Here is a 22,539-nt window from a genome sequence, read left to right as displayed (position 1 = left end):
TCATTCTCACAGTCCCTGCATCTGCCTTCTGAGACTTGGGTGGTTTGGTCAGAGCCTTTACCAGTGAAGACCGAGGCAAAGAAGTCATTGAGAACCTCAGCCTTCTCCTAATCAAGGGTAGCCAATTCTCCCCTTTTCTTCCAGAGAGGGCCCACATTATCCCTAGTCTGTTTGTTAGTGACATACCTACTATAGAAGACTTACCTGTTGTCCTTGACATCCGTGACCAGACTCAGTTCTAACTGGGCCGTAGCTTTCCTGACTTGATCCCTAGCTTCTCAGACAATGCCCCTGTATTCTTCTGAAGCTGCCTGTTGTCGCTTCCACCTTATATAAGCTTCCTTTTCCCTTCTACCTCTTCTCAGCAGCTCCTTATCCATCCATGGAGGCCTCCTGGCCTTCTTGCCCCATTTCTTTCTTGTCGGGATGCAATGCTCCTGAGCTTGGAGCATCTGATCCTTGAATATCAGCCAGCAGTCTTGGGCCCCCCTCCCCTCTAGGGCTTTATCCCATGAAATCTTACTACTCCACCATCTTGTGATCACCGCAGCCAAGGCTGCTTTGGAGCATTACATTTCCAACCAGCCCCTCCCTGTGGATGAGCACAAGGTCAAGCATGGCACCTATCCTTTTTGGCTCCTGTATCACATGCAAAAGGAAGTTGTCTTCCACACAATCGAGGTACCTCCTGGAGTGCTTGTGCTGGGCCATACCATCTCTCCAACAGATAACAGGATGGTTGAAGTCACCCATGAGGACAAGGGCCTGCGGGTGTGAGGCTGCTCCTATCTATCTATAGAGTGCTTCATCCACAGAGTCCTCCTGATTGGGTGGCCTGTAGCAGACCCCCATGATAATGTAGCAGAGCCCCAGTTTTCCCTTTGACCCTAAACCACAAACTCTCGGTTGGCCCATCACCCATCCAAAGGCAGAGTTCCAGCTGGTCATTGACATAAACAGCTACACCCTTCCCCATCTGCCTGGAGGCATGGTGTATTTTAAGTACATAGTAATACTGCACAAGTAATAATATGATAGTTTAAAAGAATGAGGTAGATGCAGTACTATGATCTATATGATAGTGGGGCTGTATTTATATGTTTTATTTACCAAATAAGTGGTATATTTTGATTCTTTTTAATGAATTGCCAACAGTGCTGCAGTTTGATTTAGATGGGCTTATGTCCTTTTTCTAACTACTAATATAATTGCCACACAGTAATACGGTGCTATATTTAAAAGTTAATTTTATATTAATTGTTATTAAAGTATTAATATCTTTGTATTTAATTTAAAGATTGTAATTGAATTCACGGTTATCATGAATTATTAATATCTATTATTTAATTTTATTTATAATATCAAACATCTTGTTGATATTTTTAAATAAGAAAATAGATGGGTAGATCATTACACAGTGTGAAATTAGAAATATTAAAGAGATGCATCTTCTCCCTGTTATCTCTGTTTCTATTTCTTCCTTTATTGCATTTTGTTTCACAAGATATTGAATATCTAATGAATATTCAAATCTATGCAAATCCTTCTCCAGCCTCATACATCATACACAGAACACACATACACTTTACATATAATTACATCCTCCATATAGCTCTTTTTTACAAGACCTGGGTGCTTTTATCCATTATAGATGAGTTTTTGTAGGAATTGCTTTCCTAACTTGATGCAAAGAATTGACCAGATACAGAATTACAGAACATCTAATGAAGTTGGCTGTCAAAAACAAGAGATGCAGCAATCCATTAATTATCTTGCATTCATCTCCTCACCCATTCTGTGCGTGAAAAACAAACCTCCTTTCTCCTCCATAGCTACACTTGCAAGACAGCAGGATGTTCATATTCAGTCTTTGGTGAAACTAATCGCTTGAAATTGCTCATTTTTTTATATGTGCACAATGTTACCTGAAGGAACCTCAACTCTTCCTGCTATGTGACAAGGTAATATAGAGCACTGTGTTCTTTTGCTGGTGCCTCCATTTCTAAGAATTCCCACAACCACCAAATCCTTCCAGGATAACCCTCGATACACTTGTTCCTCCTGATAATTTGTCAACTTGTTTGCTCATCAAACTTTTTGGGGGAGAGGAAGGTTTTTGTAGATATTATCTGAAATCAATAAAAAATTATTCTAAATGTACATACATTTCTACTTTTTTTATCAACTGAAGATATAAGAATGAGAACATTCCATTATTTTGGAAATAGGCTGCGGAGTACTGAATGAAACAATATATTCAAGTATTTATTATATATTAAATACATATTTACTACATAATTGCAGCACAAAAAAAGCAATTTAATGATTTAGGCAAAAAAAACTATAGTCTGTACCTAGTAAAAACTGTCCTTGATATTTTAAAGTTAATGAACTAAAATGTTATTTTAACTCTTTTACTCTCTTGGGAGATTAAGCCCATTTTATCACTCTGTCTTGGTATTATTTACTGCTATATTATATCCTAGATTGTATAAGATAATACAAATGCCCTAGCCATTCTATAATTTTATGAAATATATGGATGGATAAAAAATATTGATTTTTTTTTTTTTAGGAGAAAACCACAAATTAGTTTTGAGTTTGAATCTACAGTCTCAGAATTACATGAAAACACTACTGTAGAATTTTAAACTCCCTGTTCTTTCCATCTTTATTTTCCACCCATTAATTTGGTATCCCACTTCCTTGTGAGGTCACCTACCTATTTCTGTATCACACAGATCACTTCCTTGAATCTTTGCTGCAAACCGCCAGCTGCTTTTGGCATATCATGGCTGCATATAAAATGGATGGCAACAGTTTTTTACATGTGAATGATGTATCTCTGAGGGAGGATGAGGTGCTCTCTGGAAGTGCCTCTGTCTGTCTATGAGCCATTGGGAAAGTAGGCATGAAGCTTTAACTAAATGCCTAATTTTCAGACATCTAAAACTGCATTATGAAACCACCTTTGGAATACAGACTGTAGAATATAGGCAGTAGAAAAACCTCATCTGAACATTTGGGTAGTTTTTCCTTTACCCTCATGCCTCTTTCTGTCTGTGGGTCCATCTCTCTTCTTCTTCTATCTTTATATTTATCAGCCTTGTGCTTTGGCAGGAGTAAAACTTTGGCAGCAGTTATGTCCTTTAAATACCTTCCATTTATGCAATGGTATTATGCTGCTTAAGGAAGAGACCTTTCTTCATACTTGAACAGCATTGCATATTATTCCTTTACTTCTATGTGTTTCTTGCCTGTTCTTATAACAGTCTTTTCTCTAAAAAAAACCTTTCCTTTTATTTTTTCATTATTCCCATAATGTTCCATTTTTTAGTCTTTTCAATCTCTCCTGTTTTGCTGTCATAACCTAGTTCAGCTTTGTTGTGATGACCATACAGATTTGTGTGCCACAAAAATTAGCCATAAAGCCCAAATGTTAGTTTGGTTTGAATTTTCCCAAATTTCTGTTTCTCTTCACTCTACTCCAGTGCTTTTGGGCCATGATTCATCAGCTGAGCATGTCTTTCTGTTCTTTGCTGCAAAACAAAATGAACGAGAAAGAAAAATGCTTTGATAAACATAGGTCTGAGACATGATGGTACTCTTGAGGACAGCAGCCTTTCGTCACAAAGACACGCAGTACCTAATTCAAGGAAGAGTTTGTCATTGTTTCATAACAATTGGGATGAAATGATACAGTTGCTTGTGAAGAATCACTGTCTTTAGAGATGTTATATATTTATATATATAATAGTAGAAAAATTTAAGCTGTAAGGGACCTCTGGAGGTCATTGGGTCCAAATCTGAAATTTGGCTTCTTGAGGCCCTGCTCCACCTGAGTTACATAAATCTCAATGACTAAAGATTCTACAGCCTCTCAGCGCAGCCTACCCCAACACTCAACCCTCACTCACTCACTGAGAATATATATTTTTTCTCCTTCTGTCCAATCAGAATTTCCTTTGTGGCAATTTGCCTCAAGTCCTTTTGGTATGAGTCTCTGCAAAAGTCTAGCTGCATCTTTTTCATAATCCTGCCCATGTAGCAGTCAGCAGCAGTTAAATCACCATTTCAGCTTCCTGAGGCTGAATAAGCCCATCAGTCTCGATCTCTTCTCAAATGCATGCTCCGGTCCCTTCAGTGCTCCTTCTCTGGTCTTTCTCTGGTTGTCTGCTGTCCTTGTTGCGCTGTAGTCCCAGAATGGGACATAAAGAACCTGAAATGATTACATGAGTCAGCCACCAGGTAAAAAGTCAGTAGCTGGAAAACACTGCATCCGGCTGTATAGAGCAAAATGCTGGTAAAGATCTGCAAAGATGAAGAAGGAGACAGGAATGCCCTCCATTCCCACAGTGTACAGCAAAGCAACAGAAGGGCACCAGGGAAATTCAAGTTATGAAACATTCCTGATGAAATATTAATAAAACCATACTATGGTCTTAATTGCTATAATTTAACACCCTGTATGGTATAAATATTTTAGAAACATGGTAAAATAGAATATTAAGAAGAGGTCAAGGGATAATAATATACATTAATCTTGATTGGTGAAGATGTATACCTCATACTTAATTTATGTTTATACTACTGTTCTATATTCATTTTTGAAGAGTAGTGAGTGGAATACACTGTATGTATGTGTCTTATATTGAGACATGCATGTTATGTGTATATGTGTAGATTATTGCAGGTATTTATAAAATAAAGGTCTCTGGTGCTTGAGATATATATGTATAAAAATGAATTTTAAAATGCTTTTACAAGAACATCCTCTCCTTTAGAAATCAGTCACAGATCCTGCAGTCTAGAAAAGCAAGGGGGTCAGGAAATATGTAAACCACTTTCTCACAAAATTCTTTCCTGAGGAAGTTATTATCTGTACTGCCCTTGTAATAGCCACCTTTCTTTCCCAGTAGCAAATATTTCTTTTATGACTGATTCCATATATTTCCATGAAGGGGAAGGTCTGGAAACAAGCCTGTGCTGCGGTTGTGCTGTTAGGGAGGGGAGAGCACTGCAAAGATGGCTTCATGCACAGCTTCAGGTGTGGTTTACAGCTTGTCTTGGTAGGAGAAAGCCTCCGTGCCAAATGGAGAACTCAGCGAGAAGTCAGAAAACATTTCACCAAGCTTTTAACTCTCCTATAGATTTTCACCCCATAAGGAAGCCATTGTGCTAATTTTTGCAGAAAATAGCATTCAGAAATTGCTTGAAATTGCTGGCACTCTAATAGTGACCTATGCCCATATATGCATAAAGTGGATAGGCATTTCATTTACATTTATTGTAAATTGTATGCAGTAATGATTTCTATGTGTTAAATTGCATAATCCATACAAGTTTGACAGTCTTATAAAGGCTGTGGACCAATGTCCTCTTTTGAATGCATCAGTGCCAATGAAAGAGGTTATCATACCCTTGACAGAGGTTACCGCTGTCTTGTATCTGCTGATAGAACTGCTTCTGTGATCACTCTCTAAACCATGTCAGTCAAAATTTACCAGGTAAGCTTGAATGGTTTAAATAGCAGGTTTTTTGCTAATGATGCACATTTTTTCTGGGGAAAAAAAAAAAGAAAGGATAAGGGGCTACTCACAAGTGTGCGTAGCTGGCATTTTGATGAGCAGTAAACTCTTTACCAGCAGGGCTAGCTCCTGATACACAATATTACTCCCAGAGCCTCACACTCTCAATTCATCCATCTTCTTTAGTTCTAATATTCCTGCAGCTGCTTATGATTTCTCAAAAAAAAACCCCAGCATGACGGACATACTTTTATATCTGAATATAGGATTCTCCCACAAATTGCATGGATATCTGAGGTAGAGAACAACATTTTGCTCCATAAGAGGTTTATAATCAGATTTATAACCCACTCCAATTGAACTGGCACCATAAGGAGTGGGACACTCCAGATATCCTTCTTTGTACTTTTTAGGGATGTCCTAAAAAATGTTTTCATAGCATTGTTAGAGGAGAGATGGTGCCAGAAGAAATTCTCACCAGGAAGAACGGGGTTAAGCCGACTGCAAAAGAGAGACCTCTCCATCACACCAGTTATAGAAAAGGAAAGCTTTGTCTTTGCTTCCAGCACTTCAGGCAGAGGTGATCAGAATGCCCTTTCCTGCCATTTCTCCTTATTTTAAACCCTTCCAATAAGTCTCTTCTGCTCTTCTAAGCAGTGAAATTGTGAAAGAGCTTGAGTTTTTAATGGATTTATAAAGCTTAGCTGATCACATCACTTCCTGTGCCAAAAAAAAAAAAAGAAAAAAAAGAGGATGAATGCTGCGTGGATGGAGTCTGCTTTGGTATTCTCCTGTCACGTTGCCTAATATCAATTCCCTGTTACCTGTACTTCCCCCTGTAGACACTTATTCTCTCCAGTCATTTGGTAGATACAAGCTCTTTTGCATAGGAATCACCTTTTAGTTGTGTGTTTGCACAGTGCTTTTCCCACAATGATCCTAGCCATGAGAAAAATTTGTATATGGTGTAGTAATAATCATAACATTTTGAGTATCCCCAGGATCTGTAAAGTAGCTCTTCGCACACTTAGACCTTTCCTGTTAAATCCTTCTCCTTATTTCCATCAAATGTGCATACCTGCACGTATACATGCACAGGCACATTCTGTAAATGCATTTAGGACCCAGTTATCTCTCTAGATAAGCATTTATCTTCTTTACTTTGCACTTCACCCACCCAAGGATAAACATAATGCTTTCATATTATATGATTAAAGTTTCTGTTCTTTAAAAAATATTGGGCCTGTATTTCTGAACTATAAACAGGCTTCACTCATCCTTCCGCTTTTTGCTGATTTTGAAGAAATTATTTTAAAGGTATCAAAGTAGCCTTCAAAGTTTTCATAAAGGAAGAATTATGAAAAGTTATTGTGAGAAATGATGGGCAAGTTAACATCATCTCCATTCACTCTCACCTGAAATCCTTGTTGTGACTCCTGTTACTAGCGGTATCCTTGGTAATAAATAATTTTATTCTGAGGCACAGCAAATAGATTTTGTTAGTGAATGACCTTGTGCATTAGCTGTGTTATTCATGATTTAGTGAGCCAGTCATTTGAAATATTGCTAATGTTTTCCCAACTCAGTCTTGTTACAGTTATGCCACAAGACTGACAGTAAGTGTAGTTGTAGATGAATAACAAATAACACGGCTTGAAGTTGTGTTTCGGATCATTAAAGAAATGAACCTACAGGGTGGTGTTTTATTAACTGAAGAAATGACTGGGAAAAAAAATACAGCTCTCGTATGTGTATTTATTAAAAATAACAACAGTTTGGCATGCTGAGAATTAGTGGTAGCGCCCCTTAATTTTTTCATATATCAGTGTAAACACACTACAGTGTCCATCCAAAGATTGCACAGGTTTTAAATATGAGTAAGAATAGTTCATGTATTTCAGGCTGTTTATGTGAGAAGATCCAAAATGGTGCAATCAGGAGAATGCAAAAAAGTACAGATAACAAAGATGAAGACTAACAATTACAGGCTAATATGTGTATTTTTAATTATATACTATAATGTGAAAGAGTGTACTTGCCAGGGACACTCTCGGGAGGAGTGAATCACTTCTGTAAAAGTGCAATGACTGTTCTTGGTTTTCTTTTCCTGAGCCCTTTGGACTGTTTTGTGTTAAAAAATAATAATAGAACCTATAGAAAAAGCAGCTGGTGGGCTTCTGGAGAGAAAGTTTAAACCTTTCCCTTCCCTCACTAACATATCGTCTATTCTAAAGAAACCACACAAGGTCACTTAAATTCCAGATAACTGCTTTTCCTGAATTTCTACAAAGCTACAACCGTAAGTAGCAGCTTCTGGATCAGTTCGATGGTTCTTTATGCTTATAAACCACCCTAGTTAGTATAAAAGCTTATAAAAGCAAGAACAGGGGAGAAAATTTATTTGGGTGCTTCTATTCCTGGGCACTATATAGGCAAATATTTTTATTCCTATTAGATGGAGATGGCATAGAAGCTTACACTTTTTCTACTTTCTCTAAAGCACTAAAAGGACAAAAAATGGATCTTAAAATTTATGTTTTTGAAGAGGACATGGTTCTTTAAAAATAATAAACCACAAAAGGGAGATGCAGTGGATATCCTGAGGGATCAAAAAGAAGTATATATAAGGAGGGAATATGTAAATATAAGCAGAAAAGCAGAATACAAAACTAGAATATGTAGCTAACCTTGAAAAACTGAGTAACTGCGATTATCTGTTTGATTTTGTGGTAGTATTTTCATCACAAAAAAAATAAAGCAATCGGTTGAAGTTTTGACTATAAATAAACGAAGGAAGAAAAACTGTTCTTTTACAATGCTATTCCAAAAACCTGTTTATTTAAAAAGAAAGAAAAGAAGCTGTGGCCTTAAGCTTGTTTTATGGAGCGTTACTTTCCACAGTGTTGTAAAGGCAAAGAGGCAAACACTTCTCCTCGCTGGAAGGGCTGAGAGAGGTCCAGGTGATCCTTCTTAACTGCCCATTACATGGAACCATGAATCTTGCCTTCTAATTTGTAAATGTTGAGACTGAACATATGACGGCGAACTTTAATGTTTAGCTAACTGGGATTTTATGAAGTCTGTGTTTTTTTTAATCTGAATTTTCTGTACACAGCTGAAACTTGTCACAAACTTAATGTTATGTGAATGAATTCTGATGTGAAAGGTGGAATGACACTTCTTCATTTTCTCCTAACACAGGCTGAATTGGTACACTTTTAGCTATAAATAATGGATGGTTTATGTATGCAAGCAAATCCTTACACGTATATGCATTACACCCCAAATAATCTGCAGCACTGAATTATCACTGTTAGAACGGTCAAGAGTATTAAAAATTGCCACTTTAAAAAATTCATTGATATATATTCTGTATTTGTAAAACATAGATAGCTGATGATAGCCATGGTTATTTTTGTTCTTAGTACTCAAAACTCTTCTATTGATGGACACCAACTTTGTTATATTATTTTGGAGAATATTTTTGATAATGGGTTTCTGAAGCTCTGCAAGAAAGTAGTTAGAATAGACAAAGGTTTTTCATTTCTCTAGCTGTAATTAATCTAAACCATTTTTGTTCATACTTCACATTGACATCACACCTTGAAAATTCCTTCCTATAGCCATAGCATTATCTATAGGACTGTTTTACTGTTGAAGTATTTTGGAGCTTGTATATATGTGTTTCTTACAAAGGTAAACCTGTGTTTAAAAAGAGGATTTGTTTGATTTGTTGACTCAGCAGCCCTTTCCAGCCTTATATTTCTATATAATGAATAAATGGTACCTGTCTCAGGATGGCTTAAATCAATCTCTGGCAATACCTGCTTACTTTTTTTGACTAGTGAGGGAACCTTGAGTGATTTCTTACTTGAGACAGCTTAGTTACTAGACATGATCCCAGCATTAAAAAAGCTCCAGAGAAATACAAAAGTGTTATTTACATATATCCCAAACTCCTTTACTGCAATGTAAATATCAAGTTTAGAATAGCTCTTTCAAAAGGACAGCTAAGGGAAAACATACAATTGGGCGCCTATTAGATAATTGAAAAGAAAGCAATGCAAGCGGTCAGGCAGAAAGTATGTGTTTAAAATACATACCTTATCTATGTGCAGACAGCTGCATGAGGTCCTGAGGTATCAGGTCTTTGCTACTCTAGCCTTAAACATTATCTGACCATGGAACATTAGGTACCTGAGACGTAGGTGGTTTAGCGAAAGTGATGTTGCCTTAGGGAATGAGTTTAGAATGAATGGGTTATGGATACTTTGTAATATATTGGTTAGTGGTCTAGACAAGTGATCTGTGTGATGGGTAAGGAACTGGCTGACAGGCAGCACCAAGAAGGTGGTGGTAAATCGTTCATCTTAAAACTGGCAACTTGTCACTAGTGGGGTCCCCAGGTATCAATAGTGGGCCCAACACTGTTTAATATATTCATGTGTTTAATATATTCATGTTTTTAATATATTCCTCCATCTGGAGGATGGGAGCAAGTGTACCCTGACACAGTTTGCTGATGATACCAAACTGAGGGGCAAGTGGGCACTTTGGGAGAGCCCTGTTGCGGGAAGACATGAATAGGCTGGAGGAGTGGGCTAACAAGAATGTTATGAAGTTCAACAAGGACAAGTGTAAGTTCTTGGGTAAACATAATCCAAAAGCGTAGCACAGGCTGAAATCTACCTGGCTGGGGTCAGCTCTTTGGAAAGGGACCTGCAGGTGCTGGGAGACAACAATCTCAATCTGAGTGAATAGGGTCCTGCTGCAGCAAAGGCAGGAGGATGCCAGCAGGATGCTGGGTTACATCAAGGGTGTCACGAGCTGAAATAAAGAAGTCATTATCCCACTCAGTACTTGTCAGGCCACACCTGGAATACTACTTTCAATTTTGGTCCCTGCTATACAAAAAAAGATGTGGTCATCCTGGAGAAGGTTTCAAGAAGGACCACAAAGTTGATCAAAGGACTGGGAAGCCTGTTGCAGGAGGAAAAGGTGAGAGAATTTGGTCTGTTCAGCCTTAAGAAAAGAAGGCTCAGGGGAGACCTTATCACCATGTTCTAGTATTTAAAGGGTGGCTACAAAGAAGATGGATTCTCCCTTTTTACAGGGAGTTGTGTGGAAAAGGTGAGGGGAAATGGGCACAAGATACTCCTGGGGTGGTTCAGACTGGACACAAGAGTAAAATTTGTCAAATTAGAACAATCAGCCACTGGAATAATCTCTCCAGGGAAGTGGTGGATTCCCCAACACAAGACACTTTTAACATTCAGCTGAACAGGGTGCTGGGCCATCTTGTCTAGACTGTGCTTTTGCTAAGAAAGGTTGTGCCAGATGATCCTTGAGGTCCCCTTCCAACTTGGTATTCTGTGATTCCATTAAAAAAAACATACAGCTCTTGCCAGCTACTCAAGTATGGGGGCAAGTTTTTTTCTTACGGCAACATGTAGTCCTGCTATTTGGCTGACAAATGGATTTTGTGTGTATTTTTTGAACAGAATCAAAAGCAAACAGAGACAGAAAATTCCTTGATTGTGTGCATGGAGATTTGGCTGTGTTGTACCAAAATCTGTGAGAATGCAAAGGTGCACTGGGAGTGGTGAACATGGCCTGAATTTCTGTCTGCTGGTTTTATTGGCTAGAGCAGGTTGTGAAGGATGTGTGCTCTCAAAATTGATGGAGATGCAAACAATGTTTTAAATTACTCCAGGCAGCAAGGTACTGCGTCTGAGCAGATTGAAAGCTGAAATGTTGATATCAGAAATTGAATTAATGCACATGAGATTGAAACAATATCTAATTAAAACTATTTGAAAAATTACTTGAAAATTGAATATGACATAATATTTAGCAGGCTGTTGCTAGTACAGCTATGAAGCTTTGACTTTTTCGCAACCATTTTCATTCCAGGCCTGGCTGCCAGTTAGCTAGAAATTATACACAAAGCAACTATCATGTGCCATCCCCAGTAAAGACAGGAATACAAAATATCTTTTGCCCACAGCCTGTGTACTTCTCCCTCACTAGTGAATTGTAAAATTTGGTAAAGGGACCCTTCTCTTTTGTATCTGGTGACTCGAGATATTCATTTTTGTTTCAAGCTGCAGCATTTTGAATGCAAGCTTTGTTTTTGACTGACTTACTTGAATACTTCTGCCCAGGGAGAGTTGTTCCAAATTCACAGGCTGTTGCCACTGGGAAGAAGTGCCCAGGGCTGGGCAAAGGTTCTCCTCGCACCATCCTGTAGACATACACCAAAGTCAGGGAGCGTTTATCTTGTGCTCCAAAAAGGAATGGTTGTACCTAAATATCTAATTCAAAGTTCATTAAAGTACTTCTGAATTACTTCCATAAAAGGAAAGTGGATGAGGTGGGATAAACCCATGTAACATCAGGTTGTTCTGAAGGGGAAGGACTTAGCACTGAATCGACAGTGTGGTTTCCCTCTGTCCCAGTCTCATTGAGTTGTGTGAATGCCTCAGCAGTTTTAGAAGATGCATTGACTGTACAAAGATAGTTTCACTGTGGGATTGTGTTCTTATCAACAGGGAGAGAGCCCAAATACTATGGGAATTCATTTGCATTGAATTGTAACAGAAAAAGGTTTTAGTATATCTGTTATATGGCACAATGCATGGTTTTGCCAAACATTAAGGCAGTCTTTCTGGTCCACCATATTTTTTCCACATTATGAGGGGGCTCTTTGTAGGGGAAGAGAAAGCAAAGCCTAACTTGATGTAAATAAATGCAACATCTGCTTGTCTTAGATTTAGAAAACTTGTTAAATATTTCAAAGCTGTAATAAGCACTTATCATCTCTCTGTATTTCCCTTCCTCCTTTTCCCTTTCCTTTCCTCAAAAAGGGGAAATTCTTATGAATGTGGCTATATGGAAGGAGCTTTACAACAAGCTGATGGGAAGACAGTTATTGTAGAATTCATCTGACAGCCTACAGGAAATCCAAATTAATTACTCTCCATCACTTTATTGACTTGAGGTCCAGTCAATATAGTTAGCGAGTCTAGGGCATGAATTGTCTTATTCTAAAATGGGCATGTAATAGACATCAGGAGAATTGTATGTCTCTAAGTATTTTTTTCCCCCCCTACATTTAATTAAATACAGCACACTCTCAAAGTCAGATGCACAGCAGGAAGATAAGGTTTCCTTGTGAATGATGCCATCTTTCCACAAATACTTTTCATATTTAAGGATGGTTTCTTCTCTGGAGCAGGTAAATCCTGCAGTAGCACAAGAAACAGATTTAGGAAGCCTCCTGCATATACCCTTCCCTCATCTTGCTTGTGCCAGTCTGTGCTCCCACAAGTAAGTCAGAGTTGCAACCTGCTTTACAGCAGACCTCTGTGGATCACTCGTTTCTCAGGGCTTCCTTCTTCCAGAAGTGCTATAATGACACTGGAGGTCTGCTTGAAGCCCTGTATAACCTGCTTCTCATAATAACCAGTGGACACCAAACTGCCAACTACAAAACTAGGCACTTCTATTCCTGACTATGCCACTGATAGATACCTTTGCTAAAGGAAGTAAATGTTAGCTCTCAGAAAACACATCAGACATCCCTCAGGTTAGTGGAGGCTATGAACAGTGACAATCCCTACCTTTAAACATTCAGTGACACCCTCATCATGCTCTCTAATAGAGCAAAGCCATTAAATTGTCCCCATTGTAATTTAGATCACAGAAGAGACTTCCACAAATTCTTTCAGGTTAAAATAACTGGTATACAGAGAGTAGGCAAAATTATTCCACTGTAGCTACGTGCTTAATTATATGGAATACTGCATAAATTGTCAAGTGCAAAGAATTCTTCTGATAAATTAAAATACTAATTAAATGGGCTATTGCAGAATTTTGAGAACATTATAGGACTCCGCTTCTTCAGGTAATTTGCATATCCTTCATCTAGTGAATTTAATTTAAAGGCCTCCTTTTTTGTGTGTTTGGAAGCCCTTTTTGTTTCAGTGGAAGATTAAAAAAGGGATTTATATGTTGCTAACTAGGATTGTGTTGTTTTGGGTTTTTTTTTCTTTTTTATTTAATATTTTTTTTTATTATGCCTCTTTACTGATGAGTTTGTCCGTTCTCCATTTTGACTTCAGGACTTTAAACTAAAAAATCAACTTTGGAATGTGCAATATACCATGTTACCCAGAATTACCATTTCCAGTTCATAAAATTTGTAATAGAAATATCTCCTGCTGTATATTTGTATTGGAATAAAAGCTAGCAGATAGTACACTAATTTACTTTAAAAAAAAAAATTTGTGCTAGTTTTCAAAGGATTAGTAATTTGTTCTTAATATCTGAATTTATTTTCCCACCACTTCTTCATCTGTCTATAGGTTAACAGCTATGTTTTATTGTCTTAAATTCTCAATTATAGTTATGCATAGTAAAAGTTAAGTAATTATATTCACTGTTCTGCAGCTTGAAGCAGCTGCTTGATATTTTCTTGCTGCTTCAGCTTCAGCACCATTTTTGACAGAATTTCTTCACCTTCCTGAACTGCTTGTGGAGTTCAAGGTTAGCTAAAATATGCTCCTGTACATGCCTGGAGTGAACATGCCGGAGACTCTGCTGTGTCTCGCTCTGTAATTTGACAGTGCCAGAGCTTGACCGTTTTGAGGTTATGATTTAATCAATAGCACGGTGTGCCTTCATGCCTCCTAATTTTGGCAGGGTTTGCGTTAGCATGGCTGTCAGAGATGTCCTTTGTGTTTTAGGCGATATCAAGGGGGAAAGGGGGGTGTTAAGTAAACTTTTTCTGTTTTTAAAATTAAAGCATCAATAAATAAAGTCTGCAGGAAACCTATGAAAAGGAGGTCAAATATGTAATTGTAATTATAAAATTTACTGATTCAGCAGACCCAGTATTTTCTATTAATTGTTCATGTGGTAGGAAATTATGCCCTAGGATTTAAGCTTTGTTCTTTACTTATACCTGTTTAATTTGCACTCTGCTGCGCAGTTTTCTTTATTCTAAGCTACAAGAGAATAATTTATTGGACCATTCAGTTTCTTTGGAGGAGCTGTGGAGCTGTCTGTTTTTTATAACAGGAAAGATTTATCAATCTTTTTTCTAGATTTTTACATTTGGTAGAAATCTACCTTTAATATGTATGCTGGGTGTGAGGTATCAGTGCGGTAGCATGGCACACCTTTGCAACGAAATGGTACGTCCGAAAGAGTGAATCTTGTTACATGACGTTGCAGGCCATCAGCCATCAGTGAAGCAAAATAATCCAGAGTATAAAGTCCAGTACAAAGTTCAGAGTACACAGTCCAGAGTACAGAGTACTCAAGGCCAAATAGTAAGCTTGTTTGCAAAGATTTACTTGCTTTTGGAAATCCGTACTGCACAACATCTATACAACACAGTGAAAATGTAGTCTCAAATTGCATGGTCCAGGCAACTCTCTTTTTTTCTCTTGTGATCCTTGTTACTCCAGGTGGAATAAATATATTTGTGAATGTATAAAGCATTGCAGAAGTATTAGGTATGTGAGTAGTGCATGTAGTTTTTAGGCTATCATTCAGCAAAATGTGTTTAAGCTTTCTTAACTTGGGAATCCATGTTGCTATCTGCTTAATTGCTAGCATATGAAAAAGAAAAAAAAAAAGCTATGTGAGTCTAAAAGGTGGACAGAACGTTCCACTCCATTTAAATCATGGACAATATTCATCCCTTGCTGAAGGCAGACAGGAAAGTTTCTTGGTATTAGAATTTCTTGAGGTTTTACTTCTTGAATCTTTGCACATAAACACTCCTACCTCAATCTTTTCACGGTTTGGATATTTGAGGTGAGATTGAGCCCTAATGACACAACTTGCCTCTGAAATAAATGTGAGTCATTTGTATGGCACTTTGGACAAACTAAAGTATCAATTCACAGTAATACTGCTTCTGAGGATTGTCTGCTATAATCTCTACTGTTTTGAATATGCTTAGAACTGCAACAATTCAAAAGTCTTTTTTGCAAATTAAAAAAAGAATCCTTTCAGTATTTTAATGTAAATTTCCAGTGTACAATATGCTGTAGCACACTTCTTGTCATTTCTGGTAGGAATGTTTTCTGCAAGCAACTTCAGTTGAGAAGCCTGGTCTATCCAAATTGTTTCCGTAATCAAAGGAAATAGATAGGTGCCTGCAGATGTGTTTAAGATAATGCGAGATGACTCATTGTATTAAATGTCCATCCCTTTCCACTGACTGCAGAGAGAATTTAGATGACTCACTTGAATTACATAGTTGATGACTAGACAGCTAAAGGTAGAAGAGCTTAACAAGGCTGCAGGGCTTCATTTCTATTCATAAATAAATCCAGCCAGGTACCTGGGTTTTGGCCATGAGTCCAACTGGCACAGTTTATCTTTAGAAGGTTAAAATCTTCCTATGTAAAACAAGATGACCATACCTATGCCCCAAGATGAGAATAATCTCATCCTTGTGCTGTTCCCAGAACTGTGGTTGGTAATTTTTTTGGTGCAAATATTAGTGGGCCAAAATCATTTGGAGACCATAGTCATGATTTAAAAGTACAGGCGATAGTAAGACAGTGCTCATGTTCATGCCCTGGGCATGTTTGGATTGCAAATACACATGTAGTCTTAGTGTTAGCACCTCTATTTTGCATTTAGCTGGTTTATGCTGGATTACTTTATTCTTTGTGTTGAATGGTTTTGCTGACATCCAAGTTGATAAAAGGGAAAAACCCTAAATTTCTAAAAAATAAAACATTGTGCATTGAACCCCTATTTGTGAAATAAACTATCTTACCTGCTATGTGAGAGTTTGTTGTGAATTGCACTACAGTGACAGTGCTGTTGCTATGTTAAGGTGCTGCCCTGCACCTTCACTACAAGGAGGACAGTGGGAAGTTTTCACTGAAGAGAATTGTCCAAACATATTGTGTATATGTGTTAAATGTGTGTTGTACTGTGTTTACGAGAGAACTAGAATTAGTTTCTCTTTTTCTATTTTTTGCATAATAATGAATAATCAATGGCCTACCTATGCATTCAGAAAACTCACTAGCAGAGTTGCTATCAGGAAAAGGTATTCCATAGATGGTATACCTAGGAACAGTTATGAATTTATTGATGGAGGAAAGAGGGTTGGTTATATTCTAAATGCTGCAAAATCAGGCATATTCCAGATTTCCTGTAACTCTGTCTTAATTTTCCTTACAGCCGTAAACAAAGACAAGCTTGAAAAGATAACTGGACTGAAAATTCTGCAAACTGGTGTGGGGGAGGTAAGTGGCTTGGAGGCATTTTACACTCTCAAAAACATTTTAATTGTTGTTTTTTTTTAAGAAGTCCTGGAGCTTCTAAACGTTTGTGAGCAGCCAGTCTGATAGTGCTAAGGGCCTTTTTATGATACAGTTGCGTCTGTCAAAATACAATCTGCTGCACAAATAGCACTGTGTTCCATAGAGGAAAAAAAAAACCCATCCTTATGAGAAAAGTGCAGCCGACTTTAAGAAAAGCAGGTTTTGGCTTTGCTGTATCACAGGAGCAAAATCCCCAAAGATAAGCACAGCAACTGAATTTTTGAAGTTATTCCCTTTGGTTTTTAGGGAGTGCTATCTCATCTAGATCAACGAAAGCTTAAATTTGGGGTAAAGTGTTTTCAGACGTTAGACAGAATCTGACAGCGAATGACTTGCTTATTTTGGATGTAACTTGAAACATAAATAAAACGTGTCTGTTATTATGGTGATATCACTAAGAAAAAAATCCACTAAGCAGTTCATCATTTATTAATAAAAACTATGTGATCTGCTAAGGAACTTGTATGAACCACTGTGATTGCTAATTCTCGTGCTAATTTTGTGTACACAGTTATGTTTGGTTTTTTTTTTCCTTTTCATTTAAGTAATTTTGCTAGTGGTGAATGCTCACAGAGCTAGGCAAATGCCTTTTTATTATGATTACATTATTCTCAGTATTAAGAACAATGAATTAATAACTTGTAATATACTGAAGGAATTTGAGGGTTTTTTCTTTTTTTACTGATTTTAGATTTTTGTATTTATCATTTTTATCCGTTCCTGCCTGAGAACTTAGCCAGGATTTCTGAGGTTCTTTGTGTAACTTTATTCACATTATTAAAAGAATTGCTCCTGAAGAGGTACCAACACTGATGCTTAGGGTCAAAGCTATAAGAATTAAAACTTGCAAACAAATGTAGGTGAAATAATCAGGAAAGGGAAACCAGCATATCTCCTTAACTGGAGCAGTTTACTCCAGTTGAGGTTCCAAGGGTGCATAACCTTAAGAGCTAGGAAGTATAACCTGTAGCATGGCTGTATGCCTCAGTCTGTGTCCTGCCTTCAAGGCAGAGTAAAACTTGCATTTGGCTTATCCACAAGCCCTGTCTTCTTCTGAATAACAGGAGAACCAGGACTGCGTCACAGACTGTGGAAGCCCCATCAAGTAAAAATTTACACAACAGCACTCCTTATGCTAATGAAATAACTCCATATATTTTGTCCTATTCCAGTCACTGAATGGATTTTAGTTGACTTCTGTGTCACCTGGAAAAGGAATGCCCACTTCACTTCAGATGCTTACTCTTAAATGAATTGTTTTCTTGTATGAGGGCAATGGGGAAAGAAAGCACTTTTGGTGGCTGCTTGAAATGCAAGAAGTTGTCACCTGTTCAATGCATCATTAATCCACATTGTATTAATGAGGTTGTTGTAACCATGGTAGTATAAAGATGTACTGGAGATAGAGCCTTGAGGACTTCCTAGCTTTTTTTTTTTTTCAAGAACAGCTGATAGAACTGTAAAAAATAGACAAATTCTTAGGCTAGAACTCTCCCCAGTCTCTTTCGTGTGCTTAGTTTAGCAAAAGACATTGGAGAACTCACATCCATATATCCAGCGAGACCTGGATAGGCTGGAGAGTTGGGCAGGGAGTAACTTGATGAAATATAACAAGGGAAAGTGTAGAGTCCTGCATCTGGGCAGGAACAACCCCAGGTTCCAGTATAGGTTGGGGAACGACCTGTTAGAAAGCAGTGTAGGGGAGAGGGACCTGGGGGTCCTAGTGGACAACAGGATGACCATGAGCCAACACTGTGCCCTTGTGGCTAAGAAGGCCAATGGCATCCTGGGGTGTATTAGAAGGGCGGTGGTTAGTAGGTCGAGAGAGGTCCTCCTTCCCCTCTACTCTGCCCTGGTGAGACCGCATCTGGAGTATTGTGTCCAGTTCTGGGCCCCTCAGTTCAAGAAGGACAGGGAGCTGCTGGAGAGAGTCCAGCGCAGGGCAACAAAGATGATTAAGGGAGTGGAACATCTCCCTTATGAGGAAAGACTGAGGGAGCTGGGTCTCTATAGTTTGGAGGAGACTGAGGGGTGACCTTATCAGTGTCTATAAATATATAAAGGGGGAGTGTCACGAGGACGGAGCCAGGCTCTACTCAGTGGCAAACAATGATAGGACAAGGGGTAATGGGTACAAACTGGAACACAAGAGGTTCCACTTAAACTTGAGAAGAAACTTCTTCTCAGTGAGGGTGACGGAACACTGGAACAGGCTGCCCAGGGAGGTTGTGGAGTCTCCTTCCCTGGAGACATTCAAAACCCGCCTGGACGCATTCCTGTGTAACATTATCTAGGTGTTCCTGCTCTGGCAGGGGGATTGGACTAGATGATCTTTCGAGGTCCCTTCCAATCTCTAACATACTGTGATACTGTGATTTAGTCTATCATAGCTGTAAAAATAACCCTGGTGATACTACATGGATTAATACTTTGACAGAAGTTCATACCTTACAATCTGCCCAATATGTATTCTTAGAAGTCAAAAAGTGAAAATGAATTAACTAAAGGGAAGCAGACAGTCTGGTCTAAATATGTTCCATGTTACATCTGAGATATGGTGATCAGCCGCAAGAGAACCAAGTGATTTGGAATATTAAGGTGATGGTCCTGCGTTTATTCAGCTCTTATATATTTTGTTGGATGTGAATTCTCCCAGCTGTGTACATTCCCCTTTCTAAGTCTTATCAGATATGATTGTGTACATAACGAATACCTTTCTGCAGTCTCACCTACATGAAAAATGGAGTGATTTAGCCAATCTTTTTCTTTGTTGATAGGGTATCAGACTCAGACTATTTCAGGTTAAACCTATGTTAATCCATATTTGCACTTTGTTTTTGACTCACTGTGGTGTTTAACAGTGTTAAAATAATAGAAAGTACATATTTTGACATACTGAAGGAGCTTTTTGTCAAATAAGGTTGTCTATTTCTTCTTTTCACAGTAGAAATGGAATTATATGTAATGGTAACTAAATCAAAGTCAAGATGTAACGAGTTAAAACTTAAACAGGGGAAGTTTAGGTTGGATATAAGAAGGAAATTCTTTCCTCTAAAGGTGGTGAGGCACTGGAATAGGTTGCCCAGGGAGGTTGTGAATGCTCCATCCCTGGCAGTGTTCAAGGCCAGGTTGGACAGAGCCTTGGGTGATATGATTTAGCATAAGGTGTCCCTGCCCACAGCAGGGGGGTTGGAACTAGATGATCTTAGGGTCCTTTCCAACCCTAACTATTCTATGATTCTATGATTCTATGTTCAAATCAAAAGTACTTAGAAAAAACTCTTCAGTTTCAGAATGAGAAATGGCTTGGACAGTAGGTGAGATTCATGACAAAGTTAATGGATATGTAATCTTCACTTGCAGGTCTGTAAAATGAAACTGATTGATTTTGCATGGCAAGTTTCATATCTGAAATAGCTCAAGAGAAATATAGCTGAGATACTGGTGGCAAGTGAAGCTGCTGTATAAACAAATGCAGGAACTGTTCTAAGCTCAGCAATAATTCGTGTGCTGCTCTGGACAGTGGAATCAGGTTTAGGTGTTGATCTACGAAAAACGGATTTCTGCTTTAGTAAGAAATGTGTAATCATCAATGACTACTCAGGCCTTGGATGTGGTGTAAGGAAACCGTATCTCTGTGAAGAAGAAAATTACTTCTCTGAGCTCTCCCATCTCTTGCTTTCTCTCTCTGTCTCAAGAAAAGCATTTCAAAAGCAACAACAGATTATAAAATTCACACCAAGCTTACTGAGCCATTCAGTCAAGTCTGGGGAGGGCTGATAAATTGCTTTTATGTCACTGCATAAATAAGTGCTATGTTGTCATTAACAACATAGGTCTGGAGTCTACCGCAGCTACAATACAGTTTATCATACTTAAGTTATGTAAAAGATTTCCACAGCTTCAGTGAGGTTTTGGTTTTTTTTGATGGAGCTGAGGCTAGCTGCATTGCGTCAACGTAGGGTAGGCTCTGCTTTAGCAGGATTAAAAATGAGTTCCTAAGATGAAACATCAGAAGCTGCTCATGTGTCAGGATGTTGACTTGAAAGTTCTATATGTTTCATGGGAAGATGTGGATGATGCAGTGCAAAACTGGACAGTAGGTCTGGACAGTAGGTAAGCAGAGCTTTCTGTCAGGTCATTGTGGAACAGACCCTTATTGCTACTTCCACAGTGCATACATCTCAACATTTGACATTTGCCAGCAGAATATTAAACAGCAGGAATCCAGAGAGTTGGACTGGAGAATGATGTGCTGTGTATCACTCACAGTGCTGATTATTTTGACACCTATTTTCTTTGTAAGAAGGCTGTTATTTCAGGAAACCAGGAATAACTCTGCTGTAGTGGAAAACAGTACCAACACTGAAGTCCCGAGGATGTGTGCACTGCTGTAGACCTCACTACCTCTGGATTATATTTCCTAAAATGTTTATTTTGTATTTGGAGTTTTCCAATGCCTATAACAGCTCTAGAAGTCCTATACAGTAGACTTACAAGATTTGTTTGAGTCATTGGATGCATGGTGTTTGTGCCACGCAAATTCATCATGAGCTTTTCACACCTTCTTGCTTATTCAGGTACAATGAAGCTGCTATTGTCCTTAAGGTATTTTCTTTTGATCCTCCACACATGAAATAGATCTCTGAAGTCCTAAGATCATCTACAGAAGTTCAAGAACCTCCTCTAGTTGAGTGTATGTGAGGGTATGAATGTAAGTGTTGTTTATCTATGTGTATATTTGCATAATGAGAGGCATAGTAGTGGTAAAAATACTGAAAAGCTTTAAAGCAGGACCCACAACTCCATTCTCCTATTTTTTCCAACTTGATGTGGACCATTGCATTTTGCAGAAAAAAGAGTTGAATTTGTTGCTCTGCACAGCTGAGCACCCCTGCAAGATCTTTGGATCAGCATTTGGTCTCACATGGAGAGAAATCCTGCTTAGTAGCAGTGCAGTTCCACCTGACTGCTGCTGAGTACAGTATTCAGCAGTGTCAGGAGCCCAAGTATCATGCAAATGTTGGTCCAGCTGGACTTGTGCCCAGCTGCAGCCCAAGGAAGCTCAGCAGACATCATGAACCTCAGCCTTGCACTGAAGTCAGTGAGTAACCCCGAATTCTTTCCACATCCTTTAGGAACTTAACCACTTCTTTATCTTCACGTAAGTACTTTTGTATTGCCATAAAAGCAGAGTATTTTTCAGTTCCACGCTAAGATTGGCTGTGACTGGACTCTTTGGTTCACTTTAAGAGAATTTCAAATAATGGTTCAAATCCAGTTACTATGGCATGGAAAAGATAATTGATTCTCCAGCTTTTGACTGAAATTAGTGTTCAGCCACAATTTCAGATAACAACAGGTCAGGCTCTCCAATGGCTCAAGAAAGAGTAATGATTCAAATCAGGTTTTGGAGGCTAAGAGTCTGTGATTTGAGTAACAGATTACCTGAATCGAGGCCTGAAACAAACCAAGGGAATGGCACTGTTTATGTCTTGAGCTGGTAAAACAACACCCACTCCGGAGCATGTTGTTTTAAATTAACTCTCGATTTCCTAATAGGGTTGTACATAATACACTGATCACTAGAACTGGAACCATTTGCAGCATTTGATTCATGGTTCTCATATGTTAGACATAAGAATGAGAATACT

General features: G+C 38.4%; 1 protein-coding gene across 3 annotated transcripts in view; it reads left to right on the top strand.

Annotated features, from left to right (window-relative positions):
• Window positions 1–22,539, top strand: part of PTPRN2 (protein tyrosine phosphatase receptor type N2) — a 655,793-nt gene that overhangs the window by 396,996 nt on the left and 236,258 nt on the right. For all 3 annotated transcript variants that reach the window (XM_061468000.1, XM_061468001.1, XM_061467999.1), the window contains one exon: window positions 16,743–16,807. In XM_061468000.1, the coding sequence (XP_061323984.1) occupies window positions 16,743–16,807 (65 nt within the window). The remainder of the gene's footprint in view (window positions 1–16,742; window positions 16,808–22,539) is intronic.

Source organism: Pezoporus flaviventris, unplaced genomic scaffold (assembly GCF_033815535.1).
Source record: "Pezoporus flaviventris isolate CSIRO_AGI_PZ_B2104156 unplaced genomic scaffold, CSIRO_AGI_Pfla_v1 ptg000047l, whole genome shotgun sequence".
NCBI classification, from domain to species: domain Eukaryota; kingdom Metazoa; phylum Chordata; class Aves; order Psittaciformes; family Psittacidae; genus Pezoporus; species Pezoporus flaviventris.
The sequence above is the reverse complement of the archived record's forward strand: the minus strand, read 5'-3'. Positions and strand labels throughout refer to the sequence as shown.